Source organism: Pipra filicauda, unplaced genomic scaffold, assembly GCF_003945595.2.
Source record: "Pipra filicauda isolate LSUMZ 115617 unplaced genomic scaffold, ASM394559v2 scaffold42_size3861933_pilon, whole genome shotgun sequence".
Classification (NCBI taxonomy): Eukaryota; Metazoa; Chordata; class Aves; order Passeriformes; family Pipridae; genus Pipra; species Pipra filicauda.
Genome location: NW_024104565.1, coordinates 3,581,100 through 3,599,727, shown reverse-complemented (window position 1 = coordinate 3,599,727; position 18,628 = coordinate 3,581,100). Strand labels below are relative to the sequence as shown.

General features: G+C 37.1%; 1 protein-coding gene across 5 annotated transcripts in view; it reads right to left on the bottom strand.

Annotated features, from left to right (window-relative positions):
- SHPRH (SNF2 histone linker PHD RING helicase) overlaps positions 1–18,628 on the bottom strand; it is a 55,383-nt gene that overhangs the window by 15,195 nt on the left and 21,560 nt on the right. For all 5 annotated transcript variants that reach the window (XM_039385696.1, XM_027739514.2, XM_027739515.2 and 2 more), the window contains 10 exons: positions 17,661–17,824; positions 17,314–17,570; positions 14,628–14,749; positions 12,068–12,156; positions 10,162–10,251; positions 7,826–7,933; positions 6,666–6,808; positions 3,642–3,815; positions 3,255–3,317; positions 778–1,003 (listed from right to left, as the gene is read on the bottom strand). In XM_039385696.1, the coding sequence (XP_039241630.1) occupies positions 778–1,003; positions 3,255–3,317; positions 3,642–3,815; positions 6,666–6,808; positions 7,826–7,933; positions 10,162–10,251; positions 12,068–12,156; positions 14,628–14,749; positions 17,314–17,570; positions 17,661–17,824 (1,436 nt within the window). The remainder of the gene's footprint in view (positions 1–777; positions 1,004–3,254; positions 3,318–3,641; positions 3,816–6,665; positions 6,809–7,825; positions 7,934–10,161; positions 10,252–12,067; positions 12,157–14,627; positions 14,750–17,313; positions 17,571–17,660; positions 17,825–18,628) is intronic.

Genomic DNA, 18,628 nt, shown 5'->3' with positions numbered 1-18,628 from the left:
TTGGCGAATCATCAGGTCTGATGTCAGACCACACAAAAATCCACAAACAAAAAAACCCAAAACACCAACATTCCAGAAGAAAGTACAAAAGAATCGATAAACCTGGCACTAGTGTACCAAGTGTGTTCTACTGAACCTGATGTCCGTGTTAATTGAAAATGAGAAGGAGAAATGTTCAAGAGAAAACGTTTGATTACACCTAAGCTATAAGACAGGATGAGAGCCTTGTGTGTAATAGCTCTTCCCCCATCTCCATCACCAGTATGTATTCAAAGCAAGGAAACACAGAAACACAGGGATGTATAAAGAAAGGCACAGAACACTTCTGTAGTTCTCTCTGATCCAAACAGGAAAGTAATTCTTTCAGGTTACATTGTGTAGTAAACAAGATCCAGGAAATAAAACAGTAGTGAAAGTACATCTGTAGCTAGCACAAGACTGAAGATAAACTGAATTACAGAATGGAATAACATTGGATTTGCTGAGTCTTGCTACATTCTGACTTAAGTAAACAGATGAACACAATTATATCTGTATACTGTCTTAATAGGTGCAATTATATTGTTTAGTAATTTGATTAGTTGCCAGTATAGCTTTTAGAAACTCAAATCATATATAAACCATTTTGAATCAAATCCTGTAATAAGCACTGTGGAAAAGCTTGGTGTAGGCAAAGCCTAATTTCAGGCATACAATTTAGATGTGTTAATATTCAGCTTCAACTTGTTTATAATAAATTAAATGACAACTGTTTTGTCACCATCTCATTTACTGTACCTTATATTCCTTCTTCCATGCTTCAAAGAGTTCCAGAAATACGCTCCCTTCTTCAGTTAGCCTAACATCCATTCGGTGAGCTTTGGCAAAGGAGAGAAGAGCTTTCAAGGCACGTTCAGTTTCACTGGTTGCCCACAGTCCTCTACTTGTAGTGGGCAAACGGTCATCAACAAGCCCCTCTTGGTCTTCTATCATCTCCTCGAATATTGCCATTTGGCCTTTAACACTTAAAAACAAACCCAGTACAGCACTTATCACTCATTTTGTACTTACACGTTCATTTCTACTTACTCGTCATCTATTTCAGCCTTCTAGTAGTTGATTAAAGGATAATACAAACCAAACAAGGATAAATAGCTGTTTGACTACCCAACGCCTCAATAGCTTGCTTTGAACAGAGTGACCTCAGTATCAGCAACGAAACCACTATAAGGCCATTTTTGTCAACTCAAAATCATCCCCAGCTTTTGTAAAGGCTTAAGCATCTAAATTATCTTTCAGGAGTTATTCATGTCATATTCATTTAAGAAAAAAAAAATCAATTCTGGCCTTTTATACAAGCAAGACCTGCAGTTAAATTCTGACACAAAATTTGCTGTGTATTGCACTATTTAAGAACACTACAGCTTCCCATTTCCCTCCTTGACAAATAATGCTAATTTAGAAACACGCTGATGTTTCCTGATTCCAGCAATCATGAGGTAACAGAGCTCCCACTAGTAAAGACTTTTCAAAATGTTTTCTCGTTGACCTCAAGACTTTTGAATCCAATTTTGACATTGAGGAATATGAGAGACAAAAGTAAAAGAGAAAGCATGCAAAGGACTGTAATCTATGCCTCTCAGTACTGTCCACCATGCATACTTCTCACACCATGTGCTGGTGTCACCCTTCTTTCAGCTGCATTCCTGTCTGAGATCTCCTTTCTCATTGTAACATTGAATGAGGATGGTATTATACCACTTGCAACTGGACTGTAAATAAATATTTGCACAAAGAAGAATATGTATTTGTCATAGTTTGAGATTGCCCCCCCTGGAAGCTTGGGGGCCCAGAGGTGATTGGGTGCCAAGGTAGTGTTCCCTGGAGGGCCAATCACCATTCATCTTGTTCGCTCCTGCTGAAAAATCATATATACACAACCGGTGGAAGTGGTTGGCAATCAGTCTGTGTCTGCTGTTGTATGTGGGTGTAGAAGGCCAGGGGTGGCAGGGCCTCCTTCTTCCCCCTCCAGGGGGAGAAGGGGGGCCCTGCAGCCCCACAACTCTGCCTAAGCCAGGGTTGGAGGCAGCATTGAAGTGAGTGTGTGTTGTGAAGGAAGGGATTCACAACACCTGAAGATAAGAGGGAGAGAGAGGTAAGCTCCTTGCGAGGAGGCCAGACCATCTTTTCCCCCCCCTTTCCAGCCAGACTGCAGAGCTCAGGACAGTTCGTAACTGGACTGAACACCTGTAGCAAAAGCTGAGCGGGAACTTTTTCCCTCTCACTGTTAAGTGGGAGTGGATGCGAGGCTTAGTATTTTGAAGCTGAGCCAAAAGAGACGGGCTGATAACAAAAGCAGCTTGGTGCCAGGGGGAGAAAAAACCCCAGGCGAAATTGGACACGGACGAGAGGCAGGCCTGGAGGATGTCCTGCTGTGATTTAAACGCAGGACAACCAAAAACACGGAGGAGGAATGAAATTCCAGGACACGTACATTTCATAAGCTGACTACACTACAGCAGCCTACGAACCAAGGTATGAGAGTGAGAGAGAGAATGACACAGCAGAGACTGACACGGAACCAAGGAGGATGGACTCAGAGCTATCTTCTTGGACCTCATGAGGAAGAAAGGACTTCAGCAAACAGCTGGAGGTTGGTGGGGGAGCGTTCAGGTTCCCCGAACACTCCATGAGAGAGAGAGACTGGGTACCTATCGGCCTAAGGGCTTTTCCTGGACTAAACTTAAAGGGAGAGGCTTGAAGAGACTGATAGAAGTGTATAACAATATATATATAGTTACTTTTAGCTTGTATAGTATTTATCTGTGTAAAATAAATGTATATATACTTCCCTTTCCCCCAGAGATGTCTGCCTGAAAATTTCTCTTCGGTGTTGAGATAAAATATTGGGAAGGGGTGGGGGAAGCCTGGAAATTGGATTTTGGATTTTTGTAGTGGTCTCAAACCACCACAGTATTAAATTAGCATACTTGTATTTATACACACACTTTCTGAACACTTCAACACTTCATTTCAAATGTATGGTCATATTACAGCAGCTTGATAGAAAGTGGTATAAATCCCTTCCTTGTACACAGCTTGTTCAAATGACATTTACACAGAAAATTAAACCTAATAAAACCTTTATCAAGGCCATTAGCAAGAAGTTGCTGTAATTAGTTCATAAAGTTATTTCAGAAAACTTCAAGAAGAAAACATAAAGCAATCCAACTTTCACTTTTCTAAGTGATAAATTTATAAAGCTATGAACTTACCTATGCATAAAGAGCTTCGACTCATATTCTGTGAACAATTCGTCAGCCTTACAAAAGACACAGCTGCAATACAGAAAATTGAAAATGGATGCACTCAGAATTTCATCAGAAACCAACGTAATTACCATATATCTATTCCACCATATAAAACCACACAAAATCCTTAAAAAAGAACAAATTAACTGTCATATGTACACTCAATAAAATAACTGACAGGAAAAGATTTTCTAGGAATAAAACCAAAGGTCATGATTCTAACAAATGGATCTGTGATATCTGTGTGCATACAGCCCCTGATTACATAATCAAGACTTCAACGTGTTATTTGAAATAAAGGAAAATTTAATAATCCACTTCTAAAGTATATTTTCCATTTTCAAGACATACTTGTTGAGTGGAAGTCTAACAGGTCGCAAATGGCAGATAGTGGCAGCCTCAATAACCTGCTTAGAAGGAGGCCCTTCTAAGTTTTTCACTGCTTCTCTTACAATCTTTTGGAACTTCTTCACTTCATCCAGCTGGGTTGTGAGCAGGTATTGAAGGCCTCTGCAGTCACGGAATCTGATTTAAAGACAAAGGGAAATAACTGTACACCGAGTCACCAAATCCAAACTTAATTAAGTGTTTTAAAGTGGAAGAAAAATAGCTAAAGAGCAATCTAGGACAACATATGAAGTTCATATCATAAGCAAATGCTTATTATTACTGCATGTAATGCTGTCAGAAATCACTCCATTGTATGCCCAGAGAGGATGGTATTTGTAGAATAGAAAGATTCTTCCCAAGACTTGAGAGATGGGACCAAATATTAGTAGTGAACACCAACCCGCAACATTCTGGTCCACAATGCAAATCTACTAAAGGTAAACGACTGCACATACTCATAGTCTTACTTGTGTCTGTTGGCCAACAAAATGATTTGCAATGCACCTGTGCAATTCACAGCAGACAAATGCACCCATCACAAAAATATACTTCATTCTGCAAGTTAGGTTTCAAAATTAAAATTATTAAATGGACATAACAGGAAACTATTTTCCTAAAACCTAGGTGTTTTTTGCAATTGGAGTGGAAACATGAAAACAAGTTAAGCACTTCCCATGTTGTGTTTTTCCTGTGAGCAAAGGTCTCTTGCTGAAAGTGCACAGTTCCTACAAGGTCTGACATTCATGGACAAGACTGTAGTTCTAGACCACAAGGAAAGTTTGATCCAAAACATTTGTTTTGTAAAGTGTAGAGATCAAAGCACAGGTTTAACACCACCACTAAAGCCTGGAATTTAATATGACCTACTTAAGTAATATGCATTTTTAAGTAACATAGACAAATCTTCCTAACAAGGTAGCCTGAAAATACATGTAAATTGCAATCACGAGTCTGCTGTTAATACCATCAGTTGCCAAATAATACCAGCTTTATAAAAATCTCCCACATTATACCATGGATTAATCATGTCTTATATTCAGTTAGAGTACTTGCTGCTTTCACCACTGACCAGTAACACTTCATAAGACACTGTTTTTTAAGATGTCATCTCATATCCTAAAATAAATTGAAAAGGAATTAAATTTTATCCCTACTCTATTAAATAAACATTTGAGTTGTAGATAGCTTTTCCAAAGTTATACAACCTATAAGCAGCAACAATTTAAGAAGATACTTTCTAAATACCTAATTTCAACTGAGGAAAAAAAATAATCAGTATGACACTGGGAAACATACAGATAGATGCATATGCATACAAATTCTGCATGAACATACAAACAATGCTGTCCTCTTATTTATTTTGACCAGAATGTGATGCTATCATTCTCAAATGAAAACTCAAACAGGAAACGTTTATATCCAGACTCACAGACTGGCTGAGATCAGAAGGGGCTTCTGAGTGTTGTCCAACTGCTCTCCTCAAGCAGGGTCACCTAGAGCTGGTTGCCCAGGACCATGCCCAGACAGCTTTTGAGTATCTCCAAGGATGGAGACCCCACGACCTCTCTGGGCTACCTTTGCCAGTACCCAATCACCCTCACAGTAAAAGAGCATTTCCCGATGTTCACAGGGAACATCTTGTGTTTCAGTACGTGCCCATTGCCTCTTGTGCTGAAAAAAAAGAGCTATATGTATCTCTATTTAGATTATTCAATAGAATTATGTTAAGTACTGAAAAGTAAAGGGTACGTTTACCTGCAGCAAGGGCAAGAAATTGTGACCTTTGGGGATCATGACAGCAGAATAATCATAGCGGAAGATACATCTTTATGTATTGAATGTGTATATCTTAAGTATTTAAACTTATACACACATACACATTTTATAAGCACATTAGATATTTGTATACATATGTATATGCATTTATATACATCTATTTATATATAATAAATATAATAAAAACGTATTTAACTAAAAACATCATTCAGAAAGACTGTATTTAAGAGCCCAAGTTCATGTATCTGAGAAAATTGCCTGAAGTTATACTACGAGAGCACTGTCCTTCCTATGTCTCCCTTTTGTGATAAACTTACGGAGCTTCAGCACAGAACATATAACAGGAGGCTGGGAGAAAAGGGTCTATTCAACCTTAAACTGAGAATGCTCACTTGTTGCTTTCTACATTTATCTCACTGGAAGGTACAGAGAAGACTGAGCCAAATATTTCTCAAAGGCACCTGGTGAAAGGACAAGAGACTGCACACAAGATGCAACACAGGAAATATTAACTAGATAAAAGGATTTTAATGTTTCTTTATTTCCAACAAGTGGATCATATACCAGAAACAGACTTCACATAGAAGCTATTGAATCTCCTTCTTGGAGATAACCTAAACTTAACAGGGTAAATCCCTGTGCAACCTGATTGGGTTGAATGAGCATAGGCCTGAACCTATAAGCTGGGGGTTGGCCTAGTGATCTCCAGATGTCCCTTCTGAATCCATTGTTCTGTAATTGAACCCAAAAAACAGTGGTACTGTTGTCTCTAACATGAAACCAACCCAAAATTCTTTGCTCCGAAAGAGAGTGATATTATCTTATGGTGCTACATAAGGATTTTCTGATATTGTCTGCCTACTTTCCATTTACGCAAGTCAATTTCTTTTATAGGTTAAATGCAATAAACTTTGAATCTTTCTTGATCAGCAGTTGCATGAGTACAGAAGACTGTAAAAACCATAGTTCATAATACAGAAAATTATTTCAGAGAATGCTCATCTAAGAGAAAATGGTAATTCTCCTACTTTTCTTTCCAAGTCTTCTATATAGCCAGCTTTTTCAGGGATTGGTTTTGAAACATAATTGCAGTCCAGATGCTCTGAAGCAAAAATGGCTGCTATTTAATTGCAACTGTTAGCACAAACTGATAAGAAGACTTGAACAGACTTAATTGTATTCATTAGACTATTTTAGTTACTCTCTTACTTCTCTGCCATGGAGAGTTTATTAGTCTGCTGTTTGTAGTTGCAGGTTATTTCGTTTTGTACGCGTTGAACAAGCTCCTCATCAATGGCATACTGTATTGCTGTCTGGATGACATCCAACCACCAAGGAGAACCGGAATGTATCTGTATGAAAAATAATAGATTTATCCTTGAACATTCAACAAAGAAACAATTTAATCATTGCAGCAGAGGCGTAATGACTCTTTAGGCCTAACTGCTCTTTAGGCCACAGCCAAACAGATTGGTTAATTCCCTGAAAGTGGAAGATTAAGAGCATGATTAAAAAATAGCCCCTCTTCTGCTGAAGTGTAAGCACATGATTAAGAAACTTTCTACATTCTCATCTATTTCTACACCTTCAAAATGCTTCAGTAGAGTTAGATTCACCAAGACTATCTACAGAGAACAGCCACATAAAGATATTGTGATCTCAAAGTTTCCTTCTTCTCTCTCTCTCCCAGAAGGAGATGAAAAGATCATTTAATGAGAGAAAGCAAAGCTCTCTGTGAAATTAACAGAGCAAGAACAGCGACCTTATAATTTTAACAGGTGAAAGAAGATGCGTAAGTTTACTTCCTCATCTGCTATTTGTCCTCATTTCTTTATTATTTATTTACTATTATGCAAATGACAAGCACCCTTTTAATTCAGGTGTTCATCAATTCATTAAGGGTTTGCACCTTTCTCTGAAATCTGAACTGTCATATTGACTCAACACAATTAAGCCTTAAGCAGCATGCCAAAAATCAGTTCCCTTGAAAGCAACTGAAATACCATCTGATACACCACAGAAATGTTCCAAGGCCCAAATCTATAACTTATTTTCCTAAATTATGGGTGAAGCACAGTTAATTTAAAAATCAAGAATGGTGTTAAACTTTACTAGAATCATCCCCCACCACGTACTTCTGTTTTAAGTCATCTGTTCATCAAGTACTGCGTGCCTCTTTATATGGGGAACACAGAGTATGTTTTGGGTCTGTGGTAAGCGTGAAGTAAGCCTGTGGGAAGTTCCATTCCAAATAGGTCATCAAAAAACTGTTAGAAATAATAAACAGCTGGAGTTCTGCATATAGAGATGAAAATAGTATTTTTTAAAAATCTCAAAATTCAGAGACAAAATATTTAAGAGGTGCCTGCCTTTCTCTGGAGCTCCCGAATGGTCTGAAGAACGGGCTGTAAGGCCTGATGGGCTTCTGCAACTTCTGCATTGGATTTACTCATATAATGTTGTCGAAGTTGTTCTGCCTGTATGGAAATAAGAGCTTAAATTATAGACAAATCATATTTAGGAGGAATAATGGAAAATGTAAAAACTCCCCAGATACCAAAATGTTTTAAAATGGTTAGCTACCTATGCGCTGCCCACTTTCATTTGTAATATTTGGCAGTATTTTTTTTCCTCTAGAATCTAGCATTTATTAGTAAGCCCAAAAACCATTTGAGAAGACAAATTGGTTCAAAGATGCTAACTATGAAACTTCACTTTTGGACAAGCCCAAACAACACAATAGGAATACATTTCATTACGAAAGGGAACGGGAATTTAACTCACTATTCTTACTTATCTGTACAATAAATGTATTGTGCTGAATAAGCAAACAATAAAAAGATCTCAGAACAATCTGAGAACAGGAAAATTGAACTTGTCTACATATAAAACTTAGTCATGAAATAACAAGAAAGGCTTACATTTCATTATTTTTAGGTGCATCAAATATAATTTTTCATAGAAATTATGTAGAAATTACTTCTGACAGTGAAAACCCCTCTTAGTATACAAGTGCCTCCACCATGCAACCAGTATCAGTTTATTTCATATTTTAAAAACTGATGAACAAAAAACTTACAAGTAACATTTATCTTTCATAATTTCATACTGATTTCACTAGGTACCTTAATTTAGTGCATTTTAGTGTGTGTTTAAGTCTTTCTTTTTGTTTGCTACTATTAAGATAATTATACTGTTGTTACAGAGCCCAGTTTGCCTGGAGTGGACAGGACTCTTGGGGATTTAGATGAGCTACTGGCAAAAGACAGCTATGAAAAACCACCTCTGCTTCACATTTATAAAAAAAATACAAATTATCCAATCCCCTTTTTTATAACAATGCCAGGAGAAGGTGACATTTTGAAAATTTCTAGAATTACAGATCAATAAAAAACAGGCAATATTTCTATATTATTTCTATAAAGGTGGGTAGAAACTTTAAATACTTAAGAAAACAAGTCTCATTAAAACAAAAAAAAATGCTACCCATACCTACGTTTTGTGTAAAAATGATAAAATATCATAAGATATCCAAATAACAAGACAGATACTGATCACCACTGCAAAACAGGAGAGGCTGTAAGAACTGGGCCTGTGCAGCTTTAACGAGAGAGGCTTAGAGGGTACTAAAGAACAACCTTGCAGCAGCCAGAAGGAAACCACCTGGATTGGTAGGTATTTTACTGAAGTACATGGTAAGTGAACAAGGTACAACTGCTATTTGGAAAGGAATATTAGGCAAGCATGGTGTTGGAAAGGAATATTAGATTAGGCAAGCATGGTGTTGGAAACTGCAACGATAATGGTCGACTTCTGCTAGAATCCTGTGCGGAGCAACATTCCCAAATCTTCGTTCGCAAAGCCTAGCCATGATGATGATAACTGAGATGTTCTGTGTGAATTTTTTTCCCTACTATGAGAATTATGAAGTACTGAACAGGTTACTCAGCTAAGCTGTGATATCTCTTTCCTTGGAGATTTTAATGGCCCAACTAGATAAAGCCCTGAGATACCCGGTCAGAAATCAATGCTGACCCTACTCTGAGAGGGAGATTCAGCTAGTGACATCCCAAGTCCCTTTCAACCCAAATAATGCCGCAGTAATGACATTCCTTTCCAAATGTGGTCCATATTTCCACTACAAGTAACCAGTCGGGAAGAGTAATCCCACTATTTTGCCGGATATTTCCCAGTTAAGATTAAGGATACAGTCAAACAGGCTAATGAACACAGGAAATGATACACAGTGATTTGCTCATCTGGCCTAAGAAAAATAAAAAACTTCACCTAGAGAAAACTGACTATTTGCAGTTAAAAATGAGGAAAGCTAAAGAAAGCGTGAGGAAATAAAGGACTCAGAAGAATTCAGGATGGTACATAGATGTTAACGATAAAGAATGTAAGTGATTTTCATAGGAACATTGTGGGGACAGGGAAGCAATATTTTAGAGAGAAAAATTATTAAAAGCTCCGTAAAACATACAACATAACAGAGGCCACTAAGCATTCGGAACAGCAGTATTTTACTGGACATTTCTGCTCTCATCTCACACTCTAAACAACTCATGATTTTACCAAGTTGAAGGGAAACGTACATAGTTAACTTTAAAGCCATTTAATGTTATTTCCTTAGTTAGAGAAAATAGGACAAAAAATAAAAATGTGCTCTTCAAAATGTATTTATATAAAAACAAACTCTGCTTACCTCTTCTGCAAGTCGGCTATCACGCAAAGTTGGGGGAATTCCCGGGTGCTTTGCCAACAATTCCATCAAATTATGTGTAGAATGAAGTCTCTAAATATACACAAAGTCAACAGCAATCATGAAAAAAATCCATTGCAACATCTGTGACAGGAAAAGCTTGAACAGCAATGAAAGCTTACAGCAAGAAATTAGCATGCATTTAAAATTATTTTTTCTCTGTTAATGTGGAAGCACCTTATAAAGAAAAGAAACATTCTTTTCCTCATTTTACTCAGACAGGAAACAATAAGAAATTAAAGACTTTCAACATCTCAAAAGTAAATCAGCAGCAAGTTTGATACCAGGTCATCAAATACTCTCCCATACTCACCCTACTAATTAAAACAGCCCTTGACTATTATGGAAGACAAACTATTTATTTCAGAGCACATTCTTTTGTAAATGTCTTTTAGAATATTCTAAGGAAACAATTAATTTAGCCCATCTACAGTAAAATAAAGTTTAAGGAAAATACCAGATCCCAAGAGCCTCATTTGTCATATTTTCACTATTCTGAAATAAAAGATGACTGAATAAAACATGATTTTTTTGTTTATTTTTAGGAAAAATAAACTTGATCATTAATACAAGGCAATTCTGTTCCTCTTCCCTAGGTTCACCCTGTGTATCCCAAACCAGACCTCTACCTGCACAGACCTCTACCAGCTCCCACAGACTCGTATTAATAACCTCCACTATATCTGAACTTGTACCCCTCTCACCTCCTGGACTGACTCTATCTTTGTCCTATTACTATCTTAGCCACTAAAGAGGAATGGTCAGCAGCGGTTTGCTGTTATCCTTAAGAGCTAAACCTACACGACTGAGAAGCATTCAACAGAAGTTTTATTACCAAAGCAATTATTAGGCAGCATGTATTTTGAGGGGGGGGGAAAAGCTTTATTGGATTGCATAATCCAGTAAAAGAGTTTAATTAACAACCCTGTTGTGAGTATCTTAACAAGTTTACGCTAATATGGCTATGATAAGAGAAAAAAGCCACCAGGAAGTCACAAAAGAGAAGGAAAAATCAAAGAAGCGTAACAGAGACATCAGATGACCACATGCAAGATAATCAAACAATAATTTATTTAGCAAAGTAAGCAAAGAGACAACTGATCACTTCTTATTTATCTATCATTAACATTTTAAATATCTTGTTATGCTGAAGAGAATCTTGGCCAATTTAGAACTGATATTTCTTGAAGAAATCTGAAGATGTTACTTAGATAACCACTGCTTTTTTTACCAATAAAATATGTTCATATTTTTAATATAGTATTCAAAATACATGAAGACAAATGTCTGAAGAGAAAATTCACTTTGATTCTTTTTCATGTTTTGATGCCTTTTTATCTTCTGCAGTGCAACAATTTTATTATTCTCTATCATTTGGCACATTAATATCACTCTCAGAGCAAACCCAGCATCCTGTATTTGCAGGATGCAATGTAGCAACATTAATGCGAGCAGTCACAGTCACATGCACATGCCTAGGAATTCAGCTTGTTAAGTTTATTGCAGAACAGCAGGTGGAGATCACACACTGCTTCAAGGACATCATGAAGACTCACAAGCAAGTGTTTAGAAATATAGCATCTTTCTTCCTTTAAAAAAAAAAAAAGGAAACATGAAGGTCACTGGACCAATTCCTACCTAAATCACTGGACAGATTCCTACCTAAATCACTGGACAGATTCCTGCCTAAATCACTGGACAGATTCCTATCTAAAGACTGTGATCATGACAGCACGCTGAAATGATAATTCAGCACACCACTGTGAAGAAAAAAAGACTGACCTGTTAAGTTAAATCTAAAGTATTCCAGTTCTTAACTACATCTTTTTACATTTCAGTGCTCACTCACTTGCAAGGAATCTGTTTTGAGCTTTTCTTTGTGCTCTTCAGATGATCTTAATACTTCTCTGTATAGCTCCGCAGCCAATGCATATTCTCCTGATTAAAAAAAGAGTAACAAAAACATACACATATTGTGTTGGTTTTTAAATATACAAGCAGCCATGACTGACCCTGATGTAACAAGAGTTATATCATTTGAAACATACTATGTTTACAGAGAGTCTGTATAACAAGTGCTTGTCTTCAAGAAAATCTTTTCTATTCCACACCCCTCCCACCACCCAAAGAAAATGGTAAAAGACAGAGTATTATATTCTACAAAAACTATGCAATTTCCAAATTAAATATCTTTTGTGACTGCAAGATCTGTAGACCTCTTAATCTTAAAATATGTATTTGTGGTTGCGTAAGTCCAAAAAATCTCATGTTTCACTAAAAAAAAAAAAAATCATCTACAACTCACTGCAGTGATGCATTGCTAAATTTGCACTGCAAATACATTATTCACTGTTCCAGTAAAAACAATGAAAGTTGTATCACACTTCAGAAATGCAGAAATGATTAGGTACATGCAGGGAGCATAACTACTGATGTAAGCTACCAACATCACAATCACTTCTCAGAAAATAGATTATATAAATTAAAAAAGAAAAACAAAACTGAAACTGCATATGGAAAAGCAGGAAAAAAAAATTTTAATTTTCTTTTCTCAATTGATGAAAATTTACTTAGCAGTAATAGTCTTAGAGACTCTTAAAACACGGCAAAGGACAGGGACAAGAAATTTATAAAGACACATAACAGAGTAAAAAAACCATCATCTTCCTCCATATCTGGAAGTGTAAAAATCTTATGTCAACAAAATTTGTTGCTTGAAAATATTGCCAGTTGTAAGGGTGTAGTCCTGCAGTATAGAATTGTCCTTACTAGTAATAGGCCAAAAGCTATGTGCTGAATTTGCAAGGCCTCAAGCTTGAAGCTTGTCAGGCCTCCTTTGAATTTTGATTGACCCGGACCTTTTACTTGGTCTAGCTGGGATAGCAATTTCTGCCATTCGGTAAGTGTCTATGGCTAATTTTTAATTTTCTTTTTTTAACTTTTGTTTATCTTTGTGTGGTACAAACCCAGTTTTACATAGATAGCAGTAACAAGCAGTTATTCCATGTAGAATGAGATATTTACAACTAACACAATGATGTAGTGTAAGGAAATACAGGCCTAGTAACAATTGGAGAGGCCTTGAGAAGTAATATATAGGATGCAGTGTAGGGTACAGCCATGGGATGCTAAGAGATGGTGCACAGGCTTGGCAGTGAATAAGAAAGCCATGGCTATAAACAACTCACCCACAGTCAAAGAAATGCAGGCTTAGAGCTGGACAAAACTGGTTTTAGGGGCAACAAAGAGAACAAAGAAAGAGTATGTAACATTCATAAAAGGCATTATGTACACTAAATTTGGTGTTTTCACGGAGCTGCAGACCAATGAAGAAAGAGAAAGATGCAAACGTGTGCTAGCAAACATAAAAATGATCCTTGTGTGAGGAAGAAACCATCAACACAAACATCTTATTCCTCCTGATGAAGGTAGTGACAACTAGTGATAGCACTGCCACCACCTCTATGAAACCACTGACTTCAGGACCCAGAAGGGCCTAAGCAGAAAGGTGAGCATAAAAGCAGGACAAGCAGTATAAACACGTAAGTGCGATTGTTACTCTTTTTTTGCCTGTAAGAATTAGATCTGGACTAATAACAGTTAGACCTATAAGATTTCAACTATAGGAAGAATAAATTTGTGGCTTCACATATGTGTAAGGTGTGCTTCCTTCTAACTGATAAAGAAGACTGAGTGTAATACTAACACTGGGGAGGGAGTTACAAGACCAGAACTCTGCCTCAGTCCTGCTTTTGTTTCTCACCAGATGAAATTTTCATCAATCTGCTTCTCAAAATAAGCCAAGCTTAATTTTTGCTTCTAGTGTATTTTAGAAGTGTTTCATCTATATATAAATCTTTTAAAGCACTTAATTCTATCTGAAACACTTATCTACATTCTGCAATCATAATGAAGTATTTCAAACCTAATAATTACTAACTACAGATTAGAGAATCTGAATGTAGTCTTTCTGTAAGGCAAGTAACAGAAAAAGCAGTTTGTGGGTTTTCCTCTCTGAAGGAAGATTTTAACATGAGCTGGAAAATTTCAAACAGCTTGTCAACTTTAGAAGAACTTGGAAAAGAGGCATTTTTTCACACTCATAACTAAGTAATTTCAATTTATTTTCATTTTGTTTAATGACACTCAAGATTAATACAGTTATTTTTGCTTCCCATTCAAAGTTTTTTTTTCCTCATAACTCAGACAACATCTACATTGACAGAGCTGTAGAGCAGGCAGCAGGGAAGAGATTCCACAGCCATCATAGCAGTTTGCATGGCAGGGGGCACAAAGTAAGCCCAGAATGCAGTACTGATAAAAGAAAAGCAGGTGAAGTACAATTACACAAGTATAGCTTCTTTTATCCTCTCAGTACACACAGATGCACTACAGTCATCCAATCTTACCTTTAATGATATGGATACCAGCTAAGCCATTAAGAGCACACACTAGCTGTCGGTGAGCTTCTTCACACTCCGTTCGACATTTCTTTTGCAGAGATGCTAACAGTTCCTCCATGGTCATGGTGCTGAAAAGGAGAACAAATGGCTCAAATCTGAAACAAAATCACAATACTAGAGAAATAAAACTGTCATGTTGTGCAGCATTAAAGATGGTTACATGCATCCAACATACTGTACAATGGTTTTTTTTATATTTATTTACTTATTAAAAAAACCCTAGCTGTCAGCCTTGCTTTCTGGTGGAGTTTTCCCCTAACTTCACTGTGTTGAGAGGTTGACATCCCCTAAGAGCAGAAAGAAATAAGCAAGAAGAAAATTAGAACTAGGTAAAATAATCTTTCACGAGGAAAAATATTTTGCTCTTTCTGTTACAGTATGAACTAGAAACATGGAAAATCAGACCTCATTTTGCCAAAAGCTGTTCAGATGAAAACAGCTATGAGAGACTACATTTCTACCCTCTGCTACCAATCTAAACATGTAACGCACATGACGTATCAATGTAAAGAAGAAAAATGTGTGAAATGAAAACAGGGAAAATTAGCAAAAATAATTTTAAACTTCTTTTTCTACTTTTGTCATTTTTATAAATTAGGAAAGGAATTTAGTCAGAAGAAAATTAACTTAATATGAAAATACAGGAAATGGAGAGGGAAGAGAGCGAAGCAGGAACAGAAATGAAAAAGAAGCAAGAAGGAAGCAAGAAGGATAGGTTGGAGTAAGGCCACAGGACAAAGAATCTAAGCAGAAAGAGGACTGATAGACAGGAGAGTGAACAGCAGCAACAGCCTACAACAGCTGACCTGAGGGTGTTTCTATGACCAACTACTGCTGTTAGACCAGACGCTACCCTTCTCCCCTGAAACTCTGCTCCTCAGCCTCATTCACCTTTAGAGAAGCATTTACTATTTGGCATTTAGCACTGTGGAACAGAGGTAAGAGGTGATGTAACTCCTGCGCAGACTGTGCCCAAATTATGCTGGAAGGATACACTTTCCTAGGCCTTTATTTTACCCTCTTTGCAACATAGTTCCAGTTGCAGCAACTGATTTTTGGCTTTATGCTACAGTGTTATACCAAAGCAGGCTTTAAATCAATATAATCACTATTTGTGTATTCTGCAGAGGTAATGGCAAATACACATAGCACCTGCATACACTGATACTTCCACCGTTGCCACTTACCTTTTATTTTCAGAACCATCAGCAGTTTCAAGAAAAATTTAAAAAGCAGAAGGATGTAAATATAAAATATCCAATTTGATACACAGCCTGAGACTACCAATTAAGACAAAAAGAAGAGCTTTTTTACTCAGTTAAACTAGGAGAACCCTAGCAGTGAATTTCTTCATTATTTTCATACATATAATCAAAGCCAGGAGTCAAATCTTCTCTCTGATCTGGGAATGTCTACTGATGCAGTCAAGTTTGGTTCACAAAAAAGATATGGAAATAGTGCTTTCTTTGTACATGTGATTTTAAGAAAGATTTAATTCTCATTGCTGGTTTTTCCACCACAGTTACTATGCAGCTGTCACTGTGCAACCATTCTACCAAAATCAACACAGGATTAAGAAGTGCCCAGCATATTCTGCTCAGTTTATACATTTCATTTATACTACACTGGCTCATTTTAATGCAAATAATCTTGTATGGGTGGAAATATCGATTTCTCCTATGTTTGAGTCCTTGTTTCCACACTAGCAGACTGTTCGACAGAAAGTGCTACAAGCACAGCATCTAACTATTCATCTCTGCTGAAGCAGGTGCAAAGCCAGTTTCAGGTGCTTAGGCACCACAGATGCCCTGTATGAGAAGAGGGAAGGAGTAAGACACAAAACTTCATAAAGCATAGAAAGAGATGGAATAGAATGGATGAACAAGACTAGGACACAGTAGAAATAACACTGGCAGTGCTAAAAGTTTAAGTTCTTCTCTGCCTGTAGGTTAAAAAAAACCAGTCAGTGCTCTCAGAGTCTGGAATGGAAACAGCCTGTTCTTTCACAGCCTCCCTCTAATTGATTGAAAGTGTAGCAGCTACATTTTGCAATAGGGCTAGCAACATGCTTTTGGTCTAACAAATGCTGAGACCAAGCTGATACTTGGAGGGCACTTGTGAAGATGATGATCTTGAAAGCATGAAAAAAAAAAAAAAAAAGGATCTACATTTAAAAATTCTGCAACCTCACATTAACATTTTCTCTGAACTAAATAATTATTCTATTCTGTTGATTCATTTTGTTCATTTTTCTCATTCATGAACACGAGTTTTGTAAGAGACAAAAGAAAATCAGTGGGCTTATTTGAAACTGAAGAAGAATCTGGTTTGTTTCACACTTTCTCACCTGGAACACCCCAGTATCCATCAACATCGCAAGGTTAAAATGCTACTGGAAAATCAAATTGCCTCTCAGTACTATGTTCTTTAACACAAGAATTACACTAACAACCCTATTGCACCCATTCGTCTTCTGAGGTCAGATTAGCTTGGTGTATCATATTTGCACATTTAATTAAAGAAGTCTAAAATTAGGCTTAAGATGAGTACTGTGCAAGATCTTGCACTGTTGGGGGCAATCAGAGTTTTTCTCTGGATAAAGCAGGCCATTTAAGAAATGACAGAAATTCACCTTTTCTGTAATGGCAAGAACTCTCCCCGAACAGCTTGTGGATGACAGCAGGCCTGCCTCAGCCGTAGCAATGGGTATAGTATGGAAGTCACAGTCCTTCTATCTAGGCTGCTAAGCTTAAGAGTCCAGTCTGAAATTTTCCTGAGTTTTGCCAATGCATCCTGGCAGCACACCTCATGCTGGCGATGATAGAAGTGTCTCTCCACAGGAGAGAAGTGAAGCCAGTGTATATTTTCTGTCTGAGGGGGTATTTGAATCTGCAATTAAAGAAGAAAGTAAGTAATTTTACAAATAAAACTATTGATAAATGATGTTCAGGAATTTTAAAACTCAGAACTCTTACTTACTTGATCAATCACATCCTTCTTTGCTGATCTCCACATTATCTTCGCAATTAGACTGTAAAGAGGCCGGGGATTTTTCCTACAATAAGGTCGATATAAAAGTTGGTCCCACCAATGTTTGACCCAGTAAGGATCAACTCCAAGAAAAAGGACTAATCCATACAGATCTGCCAAGAAAAGAAAGTGTTTTAGTACAGTGTTTGTGTTTTAACACTTCACAATATGCCTTCAAAAAATTAACTTTCATACAAAGGCTACCAGGCATAATGACCTTCTGGTCATTATCTTCTGCACTTCTTTTCCAGTCATTTTCTCATCAAAATATTTAATTTTAGGCAAGGGACTGGGTAGGGGAAGGTGGGGGTTCTCTCCTTTAGCTAGCTGTTGATTTCTACACAACTTGAAAGAATATAGCTATTTGTGAGACACTTTCCCAATTTCAAGTTTAGCAGAAAAAAGCGACAAATTTAAACCTATTCAGAGCAGAGGTAAGAGGCAGAAATTACATGACTGCATATGGTTAACAGGGCCTGCCAGGATTTTCTAAAACAACATTGCTCAGTATCATTACTTCACAGCCTGCTGTGCACCAACTGTTTGCTGCCCACCACCTAGAAGGGGCTGCAATTCAGAAGACTTTTGCTTCTCTGCTAAGACATAAAGAAGTAACAAAAGACACTTTGTTTTCTTGCTAACTGAGAGAATACAATTTAATTACTAATTCTGCCTAATTCAGAAATCCATCACTTTTTGGAATGAAATTTAAGGACATTCTAACTTTAAACTTGTGCCTAAATCTCAACAGAAAAATACAGAAGCACACATTTAAATGCTGCAAGCGGACAGTGCCAAAACAGAGATATGTGATGGTACCTTGTAGTTCCTAAAGATCTGGTGGCTACATTCCTTTTCCTGTTAGGTTTATAGTAATTTTGTATTCAGTTGAAAGCATCGCGACATTCACCAAATAC